General features: G+C 39.6%; 2 protein-coding genes across 3 annotated transcripts; one reads left to right on the forward strand and one right to left on the reverse strand.

Annotated features, from left to right (window-relative positions):
- Positions 1-119: 119 nt before the first annotated feature.
- Tdg (Thymine DNA glycosylase) lies at positions 120-13,522 on the reverse strand. Of its 2 annotated transcripts, none has more exons than XM_068296190.1 (6): positions 13,087-13,522; positions 6,283-8,149; positions 5,484-6,185; positions 5,218-5,401; positions 4,775-5,137; positions 120-3,894 (listed from the first exon to the last, which is right to left on the reverse strand). In XM_068296190.1, the coding sequence occupies exons 2-6, from the start codon at positions 7,962-7,964 to the stop codon at positions 1,282-1,284; spliced, it is 5,544 nt and encodes a 1,847-aa protein (XP_068152291.1). In that variant the 5' UTR covers positions 7,965-8,149; positions 13,087-13,522; the 3' UTR covers positions 120-1,281. The 2 variants fall into 2 exon arrangements, with proteins under 2 accessions (XP_068152291.1, XP_068152292.1); XM_068296191.1 differs by lacking the exon at positions 13,087-13,522 and adding an exon at positions 12,807-12,964.
- Positions 13,523-14,258: 736 nt separating this feature from the next.
- Zyx (lipoma-preferred partner zyxin) lies at positions 14,259-17,833 on the forward strand. Its single transcript, XM_068296525.1, has 9 exons — positions 14,259-14,372; positions 14,844-15,255; positions 15,328-15,796; positions 15,859-16,172; positions 16,490-16,543; positions 16,616-16,925; positions 16,995-17,343; positions 17,400-17,520; positions 17,580-17,833. Exons 2-9 carry the CDS (start codon positions 15,022-15,024, stop codon positions 17,709-17,711), a joined length of 1,983 nt encoding a protein of 660 aa, XP_068152626.1. The 5' UTR covers positions 14,259-14,372; positions 14,844-15,021; the 3' UTR covers positions 17,712-17,833.
- Positions 17,834-18,729: the final 896 nt, after the last annotated feature.

Below are 18,729 nucleotides of genomic sequence, written 5' to 3' on the forward strand. Positions count from 1 at the left end.
TAATCCGGACAATAGGTAGTTGCAAACTACTCATGTTTGGGGGTTACATTTTTGGGATCTTTTGGAACTACATGTGGGATGGAAAGTTTCTTTATGATTACTGTTGTAGAATTGCAAACTTATTAAGTCAGATTTGTTTATTTGAATCAAATTGAGATTAGTATTGGTATCGGTATTGGTATATTGCATATAAGTTATGTTTAAATGTAATTTGTTATTGATTGCACCTTTTTAAACAGTTTTATTGTTATATTTGTATTGTTCTTGGCTGCCAACAACCAAATTGAAGTTACATAAATTACAAAATATTCACGTACCTACTAATATATTTGCAATATACGAAGTACAGAAATCCTTTAGCTCTAAACTTTAACATTGTGTTGAAATTAAATTCGCCGTATGCACAGATACATTAATATGTATTTGGATTTAAATTTAATTGTATTTCAGTAGTAGTGATTAAGTAGGTAATTAGGACACAACGCAGTAGCATATATAGTTACTAACAATAGTAATCCATTTCGATTCCAACTCCGTTACGAATCCGAAGTGGGTGTGTAAATTTTGTATACATGTATATATATCTATGCTTATACTCGATTTCGATGCGTCGGGGCTTGCCATGGTCTAAATACAACAGTGAGTATGTGTACTTCTAGTGTACGCTTCTATGACTATAGTATCCGTAGTACATATACATAAGTATAAATCATCTAATACGATACTGATAGGTGTCTTGTTTTGTGGCAAATTTTCGACAAAAATTCGTTCAGTTAATATTTTGCTGTTACGTATGCGCATGTTCTATATATAGGTATTGTATATATATATATATATATATAATTCGTAAACCAGAAAGCTGATTAGCATCGGTAATCCAATGCTTCAAATACCGCACGTGCATACTTATATCGTATCAAATCGAGTCAATTTGAATTGATATATCTAATATGTAGGTGGGTATATACATACATATACATATACACATACATATATAAACATAAATGGCTATATGAAACTCTATATCTAAAACTGTATCTGTTCTGTATTTATGCATGGACGAGTAAGAGTAATGTTGTTATATTATTTTGTAATCTGTATCTGTATCTCAGTATGTTATGTAAATTTCTGTAATGCTTACAAAAGAAAATTGTATTAGGCGGAGTCTTTGGTTATCTTAAGTATTTACTCGTAAAATTCACTTAACCTACAAACGGCATAGCCGGAGATTGCTGATTATTGCAAATATTTCATGCTCCTCACACCAAGCTAAGCTATTGTTCAAAACCCGGTGTATCCGCTTATATCGGAGGGCTTGAGACGCTCGAAAACGCTGAGATGGTGGGTCGGGTGACCCGGATGGTGCGAGTGATGATGATGGTGGGCATGGGCATAGCCCGGGTAGTTAGCCTGCGGCGGTGTGTGCCCATAAGGATGAGCATACGGATAGTTGGGACTGGGCACATGTAATGTTGCCGGGCCACCTTGGACGGCTCCTTGCACTCCCACTCCCACCCCAACTCCGTAATAATCTGTTGCTCCCGCACCACTGGTGCCATGTTGTGGTCCTGGCGAATAAGCAGCTGCCGCCGGACCATACATAGAGTTCACATTAACTGGAGCCATATGGGCCATGTGGGTGGTAATGTGTGCATGGTCCATATACATCTGCGGATGTGGATGTTGAGCTGGATGTGGATGCGGATGTGCCAAATGATGCTGATGCGGATTGACGCCTGCCTGGGGACTGTTGGCCGAAGCTGCTGCAAAAGCGGCGCTAATCAGATGATTGGCATGCTGTGGATAACCAGCGGGATTTGTGGGTGTTGGGCTGTGGATGGCGTATTCTCCGCTCCTGCTCTGATTTTCCGGACGAGAGGCATTTGGATTCGAGCTGCTATTGTATGCCGTATCCGTTTCTGCAGCCGTCGACGATGCGGAAGTAGCAAGATTGCTTACAGAGAAATTACTAGCTAAAGCGTGAGCATTGCTGTTGTCCGCAGAGCTCAAAGACTCTGATTGCACGGCTACCGGAGGATCCTGCGAATGGCAACGTTTTTGCTGTTGCTGCTGTTGTTGCTGCTGTTGTTGCTGCTGTTGTTGCTGCTGCTGTTGCTGTTGTAGCCCCAAGAGTCGACTTTCGACAGCAGCTGCAGCGGCCGCAGCTGCAGCCGATGATATGCTATTAGATTCATGCTCACTCATTGCTGGTATCTGATCCACTAGACTCTCCAACCCCGATAAACTCTTTCGTGCCACATCCGAACCCATTTGCTGGACCGCTGGCCCTAACTGAACTGTACTTTGGTTTAGGTTATGGACCTGAACACCGCTGTTGCCGCCGATCTGGGGGCTCAGATTAACATGGTGGTGCGGCGAGGCTAGCATGTAAGGGCTGCCGTTATGGCTGTGATCCTCATAGCGAGGCCAATGCTCAGGCTGTGTCTGCGATTGCTCCTGTTGGTAATGCATTGACGGATGTGTTATAGATTTCTGTTCGGGTTGCTGACTTTGCTGGAGATGTGGATGTGCGAGTGGAAGTGTAGGTGGGTGTGGCAGCCACTGCTGATAGTGTTCCTGGGCATGAGTGTGTGTTGTGCTTGCATCTGTGTCGTGTGCTGGACTAGCGTACTGAGACTTCTCCACACCGAGAGTCTGTTCCTGGGCAAGTCCTTGACCTTGTGTTGCACTACGTCCCTGGCTGTCCGAGTGATCATCTGGCGGTTCGAAATCGACAACGGAGCACATGTTTGGTGAGTTGGGCGGCGGTGTCTCACCAAGATGAGGATGCGGTGGATCTCTTATACTCCCGACAGTATTAACGTTCTGCCCTTGAGCCTGTTTCTGCGATAACATATGATCTTGAGTTTTCGGGCTACTCAGTTCCCCAACGGAGGTTGTGCCCTGGACAACCGACGGCATTTGAGAGTGTGTGTATGTGCAGTTCAGCGCTGGCGATGCCATGGGTGAGGCAGACGATGTGTACAGCATATGAGATGGCGGCGGCGTATTATACAAGCTTGGCGGCACCTGATGACTGCTGTTCTGCGGCGATCCTGCAATATGCTCCATGGTCAAGGCGTGCATGTTGGGTACGCTTCCATTCACATTGCCTGTTGACTGGGACTTGGGTGTAGAGTTTGAGTTGGGATTGCCGTTCGCATGAGAGTTAGGATTGGAGTTGGTCATGTTGTCAAGTGATGGTTTCAACTTCTTTGGTCTTCCTCTCTTTTTCTTCGGCGTTTCACTGCCACCAGCGTTGCCCGATGTGAGCATGGACAGATTCAATATATTATTAAAATCGTGATTATGTGGTATCTTTTGGCCAACGATGGTTATTTTGTTACCGGTGGAGGGATCAATCAGCTCTTGTCCCTTAATTTTTTTTGGTCGGCCGCGCTTTTTCTTCTCTTGAGGCTGCACCTGCGCCTGCCCAAAAACTGACAAATAGTTCTCATTTCTCATGACGTCTTCAGCGTTCGCACTTCCATATTGGATGAAAGGAGAACGGCCAACGACATTTGTGCTATTAGCTGACTCATTAGCGGCCAAATGAGGCAGAATTTTCTCCACGTTTTGACTAGAATTACCGCCTCCAGCGCCACCCACGGCTCCGTCACCACCAGCACCACCACTGCCTGTGCTATCAACGTATAATAAACTGGAGTGTTGTTCGGAACTCGTGATGGTCTGGTTGATAGGGTGGGGCTCCTGCTGCTCGCAGCATTGTCTGATGCGTTGTTCTGTGAACACGCATTCAGACTCATCGATGTGTGGGATTAGGCCATTCAGATAGTCACGGAACTTCTTGAGCGCGGCGTAGAAAGGAACCTTATCAGCCGCACGGGGCAACTGAGCGCAGCGCGCGGAGGACGATGGCATAACCCAAATGTACTAAAATTATAACGAAACATAATGTTTAGAAACTTATTTATATTTATACCCTTGCAAAAAGGGTATATTCATTTTGGCCAGAAGTGTGAAACGCATAGAAGGAAGCATCTCCGACAATATAAAGATCAGCACGACGAGACGAGTTCATATAGCCATGCCCGTCCATCTAGATCAGCGCTAACTTCTCCTAGACCGCACAGGTTGAATATCCCGGACATAGCCGAATCGGAACACTATATCATATAGCTCCCTTACAAATGGCAAAGTCACAAACAGTGACTTTTTTAAAAAACTTCGTTATTTACTAAGCCATAGTCATAAAAATAAATATTTGTTAGTAGTTGTTTGTTTACCTGTTATGGACTGTGCCAAATTTAATTTAGGATCAGGAACGATCGGTCAAAAACAGTGTCTTTTATCAATAGCTTTGTTACTTTTTACAGGATTGCCATAACATTTAATGATGTTCAGTATAAAGCTGTTAATGATTGTCCCAAATTTAATCAAAATCGGCACATTAGACTTTAGGAAAATATTCGTAGATTAGGAAGAATAACAAACAACGGCCCTCTTGGTTTTCCCATAATATACATATCCCTCTTATGATATAGTAATCCGATCTTGGTAATGTCTCATGGATGTATACCAAAACATATGTATATACGCTAAGTTGAAAGATAACCCCGTAAAAACGAATTGATCTTGGGCTGTATTTTGATGGGCGGATGTATATCCGGATCTACGGTATGTCTGCGGACAAAATTTATTTATTTTGTATGATCTTTGTCGCCTTTCTCTATGCACTAAACACTTCTGACCAAAATATATACCCCTTTTGAGCAGGGTTTAATATAGCTAAACGGCACTAAATTATACTTACAGTATCGGTGCCTTCAACGCGGTCCGGTTGTCGTCCAAAGTGAAACTCTTTTTTCCCCGAAAAGACCTCAAATATTAATTTCCCATTAAAGACGGCTACTTTGGGCCTAAACCGTTGCAGTTTCTCAAGTAGAATCCGACTGCCTTCCTTAATTTCCTTACGAGTCAAGTCAGCCGATCCCTTCGTTGCACGAGCCACCATGTTGGTGAATCCGATGCCCTGCTTGATCAGCTTATGATCTTCATCCGCACTCATTTGCTCCTGTGTGAGTCCAGCTAAGTATAAGCATTTCCAAAAGTGATTGCCGGGACCGGCATAGTGGTGGCCTTTGTATGCGGCAAAGAGGCCTGGATTAATTCCGACCTAGAACAACAATTTCGATTTAAAATTGAGGCACTCAAATATCGAATTATATCGACATGGAAAGAAAGTTTACAACTCACTATAACGATATCTAAATTATCACACAGATGGTCGGGAATAGTTCGCTTGATGACCTCTGCCTCTGACATGCCATTAAATCGATCATGTTTTTTCCGCTCTTTCGGCTTTGCGGCCAGTGTATCACCCATGGATCCTATGATTTCAGGTGTGGCAGTTAGAATAGTTGGGTCGGTGGTACCGTCACTACAAACAAAACAAATTCTCATTAGAGAGATGTCAACATAAAACTTTAAGGAATGGCTTGTCAGGGACAAAGCAAACTTACCACTGATGAGAAACTGCAGAAGACATTAGCATGGCGTCGCCAACTGCGATAAGTTTTTTCTTGCGCCCTCTTCTTTTGGGAATTGGTTTTGTGGCAATTTCAAGATTGTCTATATCGTTCGCTTTCCCATTATTGTTAGCTTCAATATCTTTGGAATCTTCATAATGTTGGGGCTCCTGCTGCTGCTGCTGCGATTGATGGGTGCGATAGATATCACTGCGACACTCAGTATCGTCGTTTGGCACTGACATTGGCACTGGAGCATAGGTGGACACTGTGGGTGCGGCTCCTTCCACATGTGTGTGACGACTAGCTGGCGAGAGCATGCGGATCTCTTCACCCATGAAACTATAGGGATCTACGCCAGCCATGCTGGGCGTGTTCCTAGTATCTGCTAGACGATCCATTGACAAGCCCAAGTGAGGTGGCGGAGGGGTGGCATTCACTTGTATTTGGTTGCTGCTAGGATTAGCGACAGCACTGACTCCAGAGTTCTGTGATGGGTGAAGCTGCTCATCGTTCTTGTTCTGATTTTGGCTTGAATTTTGTGCCATAAGTCCGATAACATTGTGTTGCATATGATGTTGCGGCGTCACGGAGTGCGTAGATGAACTATGCGAGTTGGGCGTAAGCACATCGCCAGCACTAGTTTCGTATCCGTCATCTTGGTTCTCGGGCTTTGCATTGGCAGGCGAGAGAGTTCTAAAATACAACGAAAATAAGTTTCAATTACTCAATACAATGATAAAGCGAAATGGGGTTTTAGATAGTTTTAATCGTCTAATTAGACATGACTTACAATTTGTATGCTGAACTGGGATCTTCGTGAAAGTCGTCCATCATGAGGTCGTGGTAGGCTTCCTGCATCTGTTGTTGTTGTTGTGAGTGCGAATGGGATGACCTTTGCTGCAGATGACCATGACACTCCAAATCCATATGATGTGGGACGTGTTGCTGTTGGTGCTGCTGATGATGATGTGGGTGCTGCTGATCAGGATGGTGGAGGCCAAAGAGTTGTTCATGGGGATAGTGTTGTTGATTTTGCCCATAGTTGGCATAATGTTGATGCGGATGCTGGTGCTGATGTGGGTTCATATTTTGCATGTACATATTTTGTGCGTACACGTTGTTCTGAATTTGGTTGTTTGCATCGAGATGATGGGTCTGCTGTGCCTGCTGATGGCTGTAGTGCTGTTGAGCTGTGCTCTCATGATGCTGATGATGATGATGCTGGACGGGCAAGGGTAGCATTTGCGCGTATCCGCCAGTTCCAGCTATCCCAGTCGTTTCCTTTTCAATCTGCAGCAGAAGCTCACTCTGTCGTTGATGTTGCTGATTGCGGTAAGTGCCAACTGCTGGATAAACTGCAGATTCAGGGTTCGCACTTAAAGTTTCCGATTCAGGTTTGACATGCATGTCGCCACCTGGAGCCTCCTCCTTGTTCTCATTATGCGGCGTCCATATGGTGGCACGCCGATGATCAGTTAGCATAATATCACCCGGTGTTGCTAATGTTAAGTTAGTAGGAATTCTTAAATTCAAGTTGGAGGAGGAGGAGGCAGGCGTGTCCCTTGCACAACCATCGATTTTGTTGTTTTGCGAGTTGGAAGATCCAGAAGAATTATATAGGACGGCTGAATCATATTGTAACTCGCCGTGAATATCACCGTAGACGTCTCTGTTTACCGGTCCCGTTACCAAAGTCTGTTCCACCCCCGCCTGAGGCGGAGCTGGTACTACTAATTCCACACTGGTAACCAACGCCTGCTCGGGCGCAATATAAACATTATTTGCATAAAGATCGCGAGCTTTTTCTTCAGAACCAGCTCTTGCTGTTTCTCTGCAACTGGTTTCCCTGGCAGAATCAGAAATAACGTTCGGAACTGTAGGTGCTTCAGTGGCTTCATCGATGGTATTGGAAAGAGGATGGTTTGTGCTCCCAATTATTTTATCTGTTTGTTCTTCGCATATATCGTTTTTGTTTTCAGAATCTATGTTATCGTTGTTATCGCCATCTTCATCGCCATCACCTACATCTCCATCCGCGTCCTCCTCACTGCTATTCGGGTCGATCAGATTGGAGAACTTGGTTCTCTTACGGTTTACTTCTTCATCTTCTACTTTGTCGTGCAAAGATCTGTAAGCTTTCTTATTCTTGTTGGGCAACAATTTAGTGTTGTTGTTGTTGTGATTGTAATTGGTGGCTTGATAAGGGGATGGGGTCGTCTTGGGCAGTTTGTCATCCTCATCGGAGCTTACAGTTGAGGCCATCCCAGTGCCCAGTTGTTCTATTAGCCTCAGCTCTGCTTCAATCAATGCTGCGTATAAAATTCGTAAAGTATCGATACCCCGTTGTGCTTGTGATAGGTTTTTTACTCGATCGGACACTCTTCGGTCTGCGATTGGAGCTACTTTAGGCGTGTATGTGAAGGAACTACTTATCAGTGGGATTTTCTCTTCCAATAAACTTTCCACTTGCATCTCCCTTTCATTTATCGGCTATTAAGTGTTGGAACTCACGAGCAATTATACCTAATGTGTGTATTAAATCTTTGCAAGTGGTTGTCTGGGGTCGGTCACAAAAGTCTCTACCGCCCACTGCAGCTAACACTCAAACTTGGCATAGCTATTTTGTGAAAACCTTCCATGGGGCGCCAGTATTGACTCTGAAAATAAAATAAACACATAAAATTGGATATTGAATCAACTACATTGTCCATCTTGCTAATTGGAGATCAACCAAAAAATTAAGGTTTTATAAATGTGGTTAAATGCTTGTTAAGCTGATGAAAAGACATGGTCGCATGTACTCGTATTCACTTCCTACTATCAGTAAGTTGAAGCCCAATTCCGAATAAAACTTTGTGTTTTAGCTCATTATCTTTATAGTTAAGAAAAGCTTATCCAATCGGAGTTGGGCCATTACCATTTAATAACATAGAATTAGAATTTGGAACTTAGGTATTAAAGAAGATAACTTCGGCTATGCCGAAGTTTATATGCCCTTGCAGTCCTTGGTAATAATATTTTTACATGATCAAAATTCTTTTCTGCAACTCCACAAACAAAACAATATTACTCTTTTTACTACAATTTTTCTTCTTCTTTCCTCAACCCGCGAGCAATAGCACCGAAGGACAGACGGTCAGAAGGGCATGGCTAAATCGGCTCAGCTTCTCATGCTGATCAAGAATATACTATAAAACGTCGGAAACGTCTGCTTCTGTGCGTTACAAGGGTATACAAAATTTGTAGATATTTTTTGTGGGTAAGCTAAAACCTATTTTAACAGTAATGATTATAACTATAATAATATTTTTCTAATTGATTGTTTTTAATACGAACAAATATTCAATATTCAAATACCAACACAGTTCTTAATAAAAGTAATCGTGATCGTTAGGATTCTAATAGGATTTTAAAAAACTGGTCAGAACCGACTGAATCCGAAATACACAATGCCTACACTCTGGATCCTTTGCTTGCCGCATACATACATATATATGTACCTGTACATATATAACCGAAAGAGTATCTAGTATAAGTAATATTTAAAATTTAAAAAAAAAAAACCTCTTAAATATGTATGCCCCCAAAAACGGATTAAACTATGAAGACAATTTTTACGGTTCATCATCTGAATACAATAACCAACAAATTACAGAATAATGATTCCTATAAGTTATTTATGAACCGAGAAAATCAGAACAAAAAAAGTCTTTAAAAAACGGCCGACACTGTATTTGTTGATTTAAAAATTGAGACTTCTAGCAATACTCTTATAGAATTATGATGAATAATATAATATTTTGCAATAAGCCTTTCTGTGGCTTTTCTCTGCTTACTACCTTCTTTCCGTCGTAACCAGCTCACAGTCCTGCCTTTACTAAATCTATCCTTTCTTATTAAGCTCTTAATTGACATAGACCTCTATTTCGGAGAATATAGAAGATAGCTCCAAAATTAGGTATGCATTACTAAAATTTTTATTCCATTACAATTTTTATCCCATGCACCGACAGGATGGAATATTTAAGTCACCAAAATGTATGCAACAGGCAGAAAAAGCTTTTTCGCAACACAAAGAATGTATCAACAGCGGAGTCGATCTAGCCAGGTCCGTCCCTCCGTCCGTCCGTATGAACACCTAGATCTCGAAGACTATAAGAGCTAGAGCCACCATATTTGGTATGTAGACTCACGTAGTATGTACAGTGATCGAGTTTATTTCTTTTATTAACTACATACGATTTTCTCAAAGACTATACTAGCTAGAGGCAAACAATTTGGTATGTATACTGGCCTAGTATGCACAAAGATTTAGTTTATTACAAATATTACCACACCCACCGCCGACCGATAATCTCGAAAACTAACAAAGGTAAACTCACCAAATTTGGAACTTAGATTTGTTTAACAAGCAGGGCCAGTGCTAGCTTAAGCAATACCAAAGTTTTTATACCCTTTTTAGTTTTTCATCAAAGTTTCATCTAAATGTCTAATACTGGCTAAATGATGGCCCAAAAACTATAGCATGTCATGTTTTCATGATCCGAAGGCTGTGCCTGACTTTGCATCCCCTTGCAAATTTTATGTCTATCTTAAAAAAACTGATGAAAGCCTTAAATACCAAGTTTCCTTTCAAGTTGGAGTCAAGAAGTTAATTTTGACCCGCCATAAGTATTCGACTACACTTCTCACACATACTTTATGAGATCAGAACCTTCTCCTTCCAGCGTTAGAACTATCTGTCTAGCCTAGCTCTGCAAGTCCGAAGTCTTCATAAAAGTGCCAGTAATCTAAAAATCTTTGTCAAAGTTTGGTAAATTTTGTTAAGCTAAAGTTTTGATTTCAATCATTAAGAAATTTAGCTTGTCTGTAAAAAGTTGGAAGGCAGAATCTTCTAGTATAGATCATAATCTCTTGTATTGTATTGTGAAAAGGATTCTAGATATTGGGTAATGCAGTCACGTCATTATTGTTATTGCTTGCCACAGGACACCAAATATCAGATAGTGTTAATATGGGAAGAGATTTTGAGATACGTTTTTGGTTAACATTTGGGGGTCTTCTAGCACCTAGTATACATACAAGCAGAGGCAGGCAGAGGCACAGGCATAGACAAAGTACATATGTACAAGTGTATGTATATACATACATATAAGTTTGAATGTACATACGTACGTACTTATGTATATACAGATTGAAATATGCATACACATAATATTTGAGCAAAAAACCCCAAATGCACCGAAGCGAGAAATGGCAAGCTATGCACATAGATACATGGATACATACATACATACATATGTATGTCCCAAACTACTGTACCAGAAAGTTTAGCAAAATCAACAACAACAACAGACAAACCAGCACGCACTGATGAAAAAGCTCCTATGGCAAGTACATGGCATGATGTTTGTATGTGCAGCTGTACGAAATTACAGGGTTCCCTTGAAAGTGTTTGTGTTCCTGGCCAAATAGAAATGATTTCGACCATGAAACGATAGTGCGTTCCTAGAATGTGGAATATACACTTCTACCCATACATTCCTATATGTATTTTGTTTCATGCTCCACTATTGAGAGTGTACACCGGGAACACCCTGTTTATCACACTATGTGTACATGAGCGAACGTACGTACGTATGTATGTAGGTATCGCTGTCATGAAAGACCACCGAAAGCAACGAGTAGAGCATTGAGTCAGACCCAGAGCTAGAGAGCCAAAACCAGCGGAGGCAGCATGGCAGGCGGCAGAGGTTGCTGTAGTTGCAGCAATGGGAATAAATACTAATACTAATGCGAAATCGAACCAAGAAGAAACAATTGCATCAAATAGTCGCATCACTGCGAACAGGACATTAGGCGTAGGGTGGACATAGGGCATCGCGCACTGAGCCGAAATCTATTAAAAGCGATGGCAATTGGCTCCCGTTCCATCTGCTCTCCGTGAAATTACAAAATTTCAAAAAGTATCTAAGATCGATTTCCCTTTCACTCGTAGGAGCAGAAATTCAAGACCAAAGTCAAAAGCACGAAAATTCATCTAACGTAGGTTCGGTTTTTACCTTATTTCTGATCGGACAATTTTTGGAATCAATAGCTAATACTTGTTAACAATGAGCGACCCTAAAAAGAAAGGATTTTAGTACATATGTACATGTGTACGATGTGGTACAGACAAGGATTTGGGTTTTGGGTGACGTTTTCATAAAACAAGCAGAATTCCCACAACCATCACTAGCACGTTTCTGCCTGTAGTGGGTGGGTAGTGGGGGCTATATGGTGGTGGTGTGAGGCGAAAGAGTAGGGCAGGCCGATCGGCTGAAAGACTGGCGAAATTGTATTTATAAATGTTTGTACACACTCACATACTATGCCTCAGATGGATACGTATCGCAGTGGCTGTGTATGTGCATACATATGTATCTGGGTACATTTAGGAGAGGAAGAACCATCGACGTCGTTGTCGTCGTCGTCTTGTGTCCAATGAAATTGTTTGTACCGCATCAAAAATACTCTTTCTTATGTCAACCATAGGAATTAATGATAAATTCTTGGCGGGATTTAACCGACTAGTGTGATAAATTTACAAGCACTTTTCCCCCGCTCCGGTATGGAATAACATGAATTTAGCAAGCATCTACCTATGTATGTATGCTGGTTAAGGAGGTGGGGAAAGCGGTAGGGTATTCCCCGCGTACCAGCTTACCAAAAAGTGAACTGACCACCCATACTAGCACACATCAGCTCAGACGTTGCATTGTAATACGGACATAGTGTATAAGTGTATGTATCCCAACCGGTTCATGCGCCTACATACGAATTCGAATATTTAAGTGTGTGTGTGGTACGGACAGACGTGTACATACATATGTACATATACGTATGTAAGTATGAATATATGATTGTTGTTTCGCTGGTGAAATGCAAAATCTCTGGTTTTTCGGTACAAAAGCACACCTGGATTCTACGACGGATCGCCCAGGGATACAAATCTGACTATGATGCACTAGCAGAGACATACTTACATTCATATGTACATATCGAATAGCCTGTTCATTGGTGTCGATTGTGAAATTTTGCGAGTTACTTGAACAATTTAAATATACACATACATTCACACTAAATATCTACATACATACATAGATATGATGTAGTCTACCTATGTATATATACACTATACATATGTATGTATATATATACATAAGTATACATACATAAAATCGCACCTAGTCACGACAGATTCAGATTCAGATTCAAATACGGATACAAATACACAGAGGAGGAGATACAAAAATAAAAGATAAAGATACTAACGGCGGGTCGGCGGCACTCGTATTTTATGTACCTACACATATGTATATATATCTACACATGTATCTATATATTTCAACTTTGTGGTTTTTGCTAGAGATGCTTCTGTTTTAGCTTTAGCTTTTCACACTGTGTGGATACGACTGTCGATGTATGCATGCATGTATGTATGTATGTACACACAGCCGCACATAAAATAAAATGTACGTATTTGTATGTCTGTTTGTATTTACATAACATGCACGACAGTAGTATGTACATAAATATGTACACACATACTCACGTTTCACATTTCTCGAATACGGGTTTGGTTTTGAATGATAGCATGTGCAATTGAAAGTCCGTATGATGTATTATAACTATATTCCCAAAGACTTTCACACTTTGGCCGTCCAAATTTATTTTGTATTTGTTTTTGCGTTCTAGTACACATTCTGCATAATTTCAATTTCGTATGTATACATATGTGCATACTAGTATCCGCCCCCGCACTCGCACACACGTTCGTTACACTCCGCTCCGCTCTGTTCCAATTTGATTCGATTCGATGTAACAACAAACACCGCTATTTTAAAGCGATTCAAAACTTCAATTACACAACCGAATTATAAATCACACCAAGCACGCATCCTGCAGGTATGCAACCCCTCGGAATCAAAACAAAACGCTGGATAAGATTTATGGTAATTTTTAAACTTTGCTCATGCAATGAGCATGTAAATTGAATGCTATGTTTATTAATGTTAACTCACAAAGGCACTGTAAGCTCACAGCGCCACTGTTAGCTCACAATTGAGTACAGTAGAGTGTGTAAGGTGTGTGTCATATTTATTACCCTATTTAGATTTTTAAAAAATCCAATTAGAATATGCAACCCGGAATTCCATTGTCGCCAATTCGAAATTTTAACTTATTTTTAATTTTATATGGTATTCGTTTTTAACAAATAAAATTGTCTTATAATTAATTATAGAAACGACGTATGTAACTTAGATGATTCGATGAAAAATATTTAAATCGTTTCTCTAAAATCTTGAATTCTACACATAAATTCATTTAAAAACAAATGGCCGAAAAATTTCGTCATACAGACACAAAAACTAAATAAATAAAATAAACTTTTGTTAATTATTTTTTTATTCGTTCGTTTAAATAATTGCAACACGAACATATGTACATACATATATGTATATTGTTTCTAGATTGCGAGAGGAGGCAAACTACATACATACACACATATTTAAAATATTTCATATTTTAATGTCAATTACAAAATAAAACATAAATAAATTTTTAAGCAAATCGGTAAAAGTACATAACTTCCAATTGATTAAAACGATTAGTGTGAATTTTCGACAACAGCTGATTTTGGTTTTTGTTTTCGTGCGCAGTGATGGACTTGTGGGTAAAACCTAAGTACTATCGAGTTGGGAAAAAACATCGTTTTTATCGATGATGCCATCGATGATTCTCCAGCTCTAGTTTTATTCGCCTATTTGTTCTGTTATTTTGTAACTTTTTTTTAATATTTGTGGTGAATTTATTCTGTTTAAGCTGTATGCTTTCTTGGTGAGTAATAAAATTAGTTTTTGGAGCCGTGGTTAAAAGAATTTCCAAAGATTTGAGATGTTTCCATAAATCAATCAAATTCAATATACTTATGTATTCGTGTATGTATGAATGTGTGTACATTTGGTGTGTATGCATTTATCGCAGAATCCAGAAATTGAATTCATCAAAATTTTATTTACAACAACGTAATCTTTGCAACAAATAAAAAGTGAGAAAGTTTTGTACATACATATGTACATTTGTATATATGTACATACATACGTACATATAAACAGAGTATACATACATATGTATATGAATGTGGCTAAATATTTGTTGGTATTTCTTTCCAGAATCATCTTGGTCATTTAAATAGTGTTATTTAGTTTTATGCACCTTTAAAAATTACATGATAAAATTTAATAAGAATAGAAGAATAATATAAAATGTACTTTTGATTTTTTAAAATTAACTTTTAATTTTCTTTAGAGATATGCACTTCACCACGTGGGCGTGGCGCCCGGATTTAAATCTCTCGGCTCACTAAACTGAATGGCATTTAAATATGCAATCAAAGAAAATAAAAGCACTGGTCTAGATTTGGATCGAGCGACCCTCGAAGACCGCAAATATTTTCTAGGATTTAATATTCCGAACAGTTTCTACAATGGACGGGTTGGAACAGCAACTGAGAGAGCTGACTATACTAAATAGCAGGCCACTACCACCTCGTATGTCCGCTGATGAATATGTTCGGCATGGAAATGTGGCGGAACTGATTGAAAATTTACAGCATCGGTCGTCACCATCTGCTGTACAGAACACATATGCATCTGGCACTAGAAAGACAGCTCCTTGCATTCCACCCAAACCACAAAAAAAACAAAATGATTTGCCCCAGGTATAACATAAAAGATCCACTCTTAAAGTTTAATTCAAAACCGTAGTATACAAATATACTTATATTTTTCAGGTTCCACTTAGTAAGCGGGTTACCTGTTCCCGAGAGCCGCTTTACTCGCAGCCTTTACACGGGTTAGACAAAGTCACAACGATGTCTGGGTCAACTGCTGAAGACAGCGATTGCGGTCCTATACTTATGCGAAAGCAGCCTATATATGCGATTCAAAATTCCGAAAAACCAAACAGTAGTAAATCAACGCTGGATAACCCTGCCGTTTTAGAACAACAATTGGAAGCTCTAGCTTATCATAAACTTCAAATGGAAAAAAGGGGGCTTTTGGGGCCCGGAAATATGAAATCCGTAGCTAGCATTCCAAAGTTGTCGTCAAATTCGTTAAGTAACAGTTCATCGGATATCATTTATAGCAATCTGCGACCTTCAACTGAAAATTGCACAAGTAGATCTGGAGATTTTAAAGGTCTCTATGGTAACATGTCTTCTCTGGCTGAATCTGCTGATCCGAATGTACATTTAGCTGGTATGTCCTGGATATTTCAATATTTATGTAATTATAGACACCTGTTTTACGTGTCTATTTAGATTCTAATACCAATACCATTAGGAGGGGTGCTGGGTCTGAATCTGGATCTCGAATGCTTTCCATTTGCACCAATTCAATGTCAGATAAGGAAATCGAAGAAGAGCTGCCAGCTCCTCCTAGCCCTGTGAGCGCCGTTAGTTCATCCTACAGTGAACTTCGTCGAGCCACCGATGTGTTCAGCAACAGTAAATCTATAGATCTAATGGAGAATACTACCAACTTACTGGCGTCGGGGGTTCAACAGTTACCACCAGAATACACTAGCAAGAATTATCCCGAGCAGCACTATGCAGCATACAACTCACTAAACAAGGTACGAGTAAACTTTTAGATAAATTTATTTAAATATGAATGAAACTTCTTAAGACAATTATCACGTAAAGCTACCGTTAAGTCGTGAATGAAATTAAAATTAAATGTAGGATAGGAATAAAAGCGCTTATAAAGAAATGGATGTGGTCCTGTCACACTAAGCTTACTTAACGATTTGGGATAATTCGCTCGCAGCTTTCTTTTCAAAGTTTTGCATAAATGTATAACAAAGTATTCGACTGACAAATTACTTTCGAATGCATTCGATAAAACTTAAAAATGTATATTTTTCTGAGCTGTATGTTATTATACTTTTAGAATCATTCGAACAAAGCCAATGGAGACTATTATGGATATGGTGTATTATCTCAGGTAATTTTTGAATTTATATCAAAAAAATTCCAAGAAATCGATAAACAAAAAGTTTGGCTGGTCTTTTTTTAGAGCTCTTCAACCTATGATTCAATATACGAGCCAATAAATCCTCGACCACCTGGCGAAATAAATCCCCGCAGTTGCTACAATATGTACGTAAATGATCCCAATATTTTGGGCAATAATTTGGACAACAACGCCAGTGGTGTGGGAGTAGCAAGTATGCCCATGTACGTTAGTGGCGATGAACATGCTATCGCAGAGGCCAATGAAAAACATATTGGTTATCCCCAAAAAGGAAACAACATTGATGGCAATGTGTCCCAATATGTGTTATCTCCTTCCTCCGTTGATACCGTAAACGAATTCGAGAATTATGGTAAGCAAAGCACATTGTTTTCATATATAAGAACACCGTGACAGATCAGTTTTTCGCGTTCTTTCTCAGGTCGATGCGTAAAATGCAACGAGCGTGTATTGGGTGAAAACAGCGGATGCACTGCAATGGATCAAATTTATCACATATCTTGCTTCACGTGCAACGATTGCCAAATCAACTTGCAGGGAAAACCGTTCTATGCGTTGGAGGGAAAGCCATACTGCGAGTACGACTATTTGCAAACGCTTGAGAAATGCTCTGTCTGCATGAAGCCCATTTTGGAGAGAATTCTAAGGGCTACTGGGAAGCCATATCATCCCCAATGCTTTACATGTGTTGTATGTGGTAAAAGTTTGGATGGTCTTCTCTTTACTGTCGATGCCACCAATCAGAACTACTGCATTACCGATTTCCACAAGTAGGAAAATACATAAAAAGTAAAATAGCGTAGTATCTAAACACCCTTAATTTCAGAAAATTTGCTCCGAGATGTTGTGTTTGCAGAGACCCCATTATGCCGGAGCCGGGGCAAGAAGAAACGGTGCGGGTGGTTGCCCTTGATCGGAGTTTTCATTTGGGATGCTATAAATGCGAGGTAGTTTAACTTCAAATTATATAAGGTATTTTTTAAAACAGGTCGTTCTCCCTTTACAGGACTGTGGTCTTCTATTGTCATCGGAAGCGGATGGTCGGGGATGCTATCCCTTAGATGATCATGTTCTCTGCAAAAGTTGTAATGCCCAACGTGTTCAAGCTCTAACAAATCGGATGACATCGGAAAACTAAAGAATAGTCAGCTCATTTATAAATTCCATACTCGTAGCTTTACCTATTTAAAAGCCATTATAATAGAAGCATTTAAAATATTTAAAAATACATACACATCTCCATGTCGTGTCGTTAATATACTTTGGCGTATTGGTGTCTTTACTCCCTTGTCCTACAATTATCATAGTTGCCCTTTTATACGGCAGTCGCTAAGTGAGTATTAGAATATATATAAACACATGTATAAATATTTTCCACAATGACAGTACAAAAATATACGTCAAAGTGTTTTTTAGGGATTAATAGTTTGCACGGTTCGTATTGGATTAGTAGTTAGAGAAATTGGATAGACGCTTCATTCATTTCACTCACTCTATCTTATCACCAATTGGAATTTTCCGAAGCGAATGTCCGTTTACTGCGAATAAATATTTTCGAAATATAATAATATTTGTATTTTACAAGAAGTTTGGAGTCACGATTGATATTCTTTTATTTATTTGAAATAATGGAGATCCTGCAACGCGCAGAAAGAAGAAGATACAACTATGGCTATGTACATATGTATGTATATATATTTCTCACAGAATCATCGAATTTGAATTTCGTGTACTGTTATTTGCCCTAACCAACAATAATCGATAATTCCTCTTTATTGTTTTGTTATCGACAGATTAACTTAAGGGCTGCCGAAAAAAGTACTGTCATAATTACCTATACATATGTATATATAGTCGACAAATTTATGATTTATTTTTAAAAAGTGGTTCATGAATTTTATGCATCTTTACATTAACCTCTTTTTATAAATTTCACCATATGAAACTATGGTAAGTCTAAGAAAGAAGCGAACAAAATCAACATTTTCTATAGGGATCATGTAAAAAAAACCATTGCTTTACCAGGATTTTTCGATTAAAATAATATCCTTGCTGCTTGTTATCGATAACCACGGCAATGCGAAAGCTTCAACTTCTGGAAAACAACCGCTGATGTTAAAACATATTCATGGGATACGAATGAGATATATTTTAAC

The sequence above is a fragment of the Drosophila tropicalis genome, unplaced genomic scaffold (assembly GCF_018151085.1).
Source record: "Drosophila tropicalis isolate 14030-0801.00 unplaced genomic scaffold, ASM1815108v1 contig_859, whole genome shotgun sequence".
Lineage (NCBI taxonomy): Eukaryota > Metazoa > Arthropoda > Insecta > Diptera > Drosophilidae > Drosophila > Drosophila tropicalis.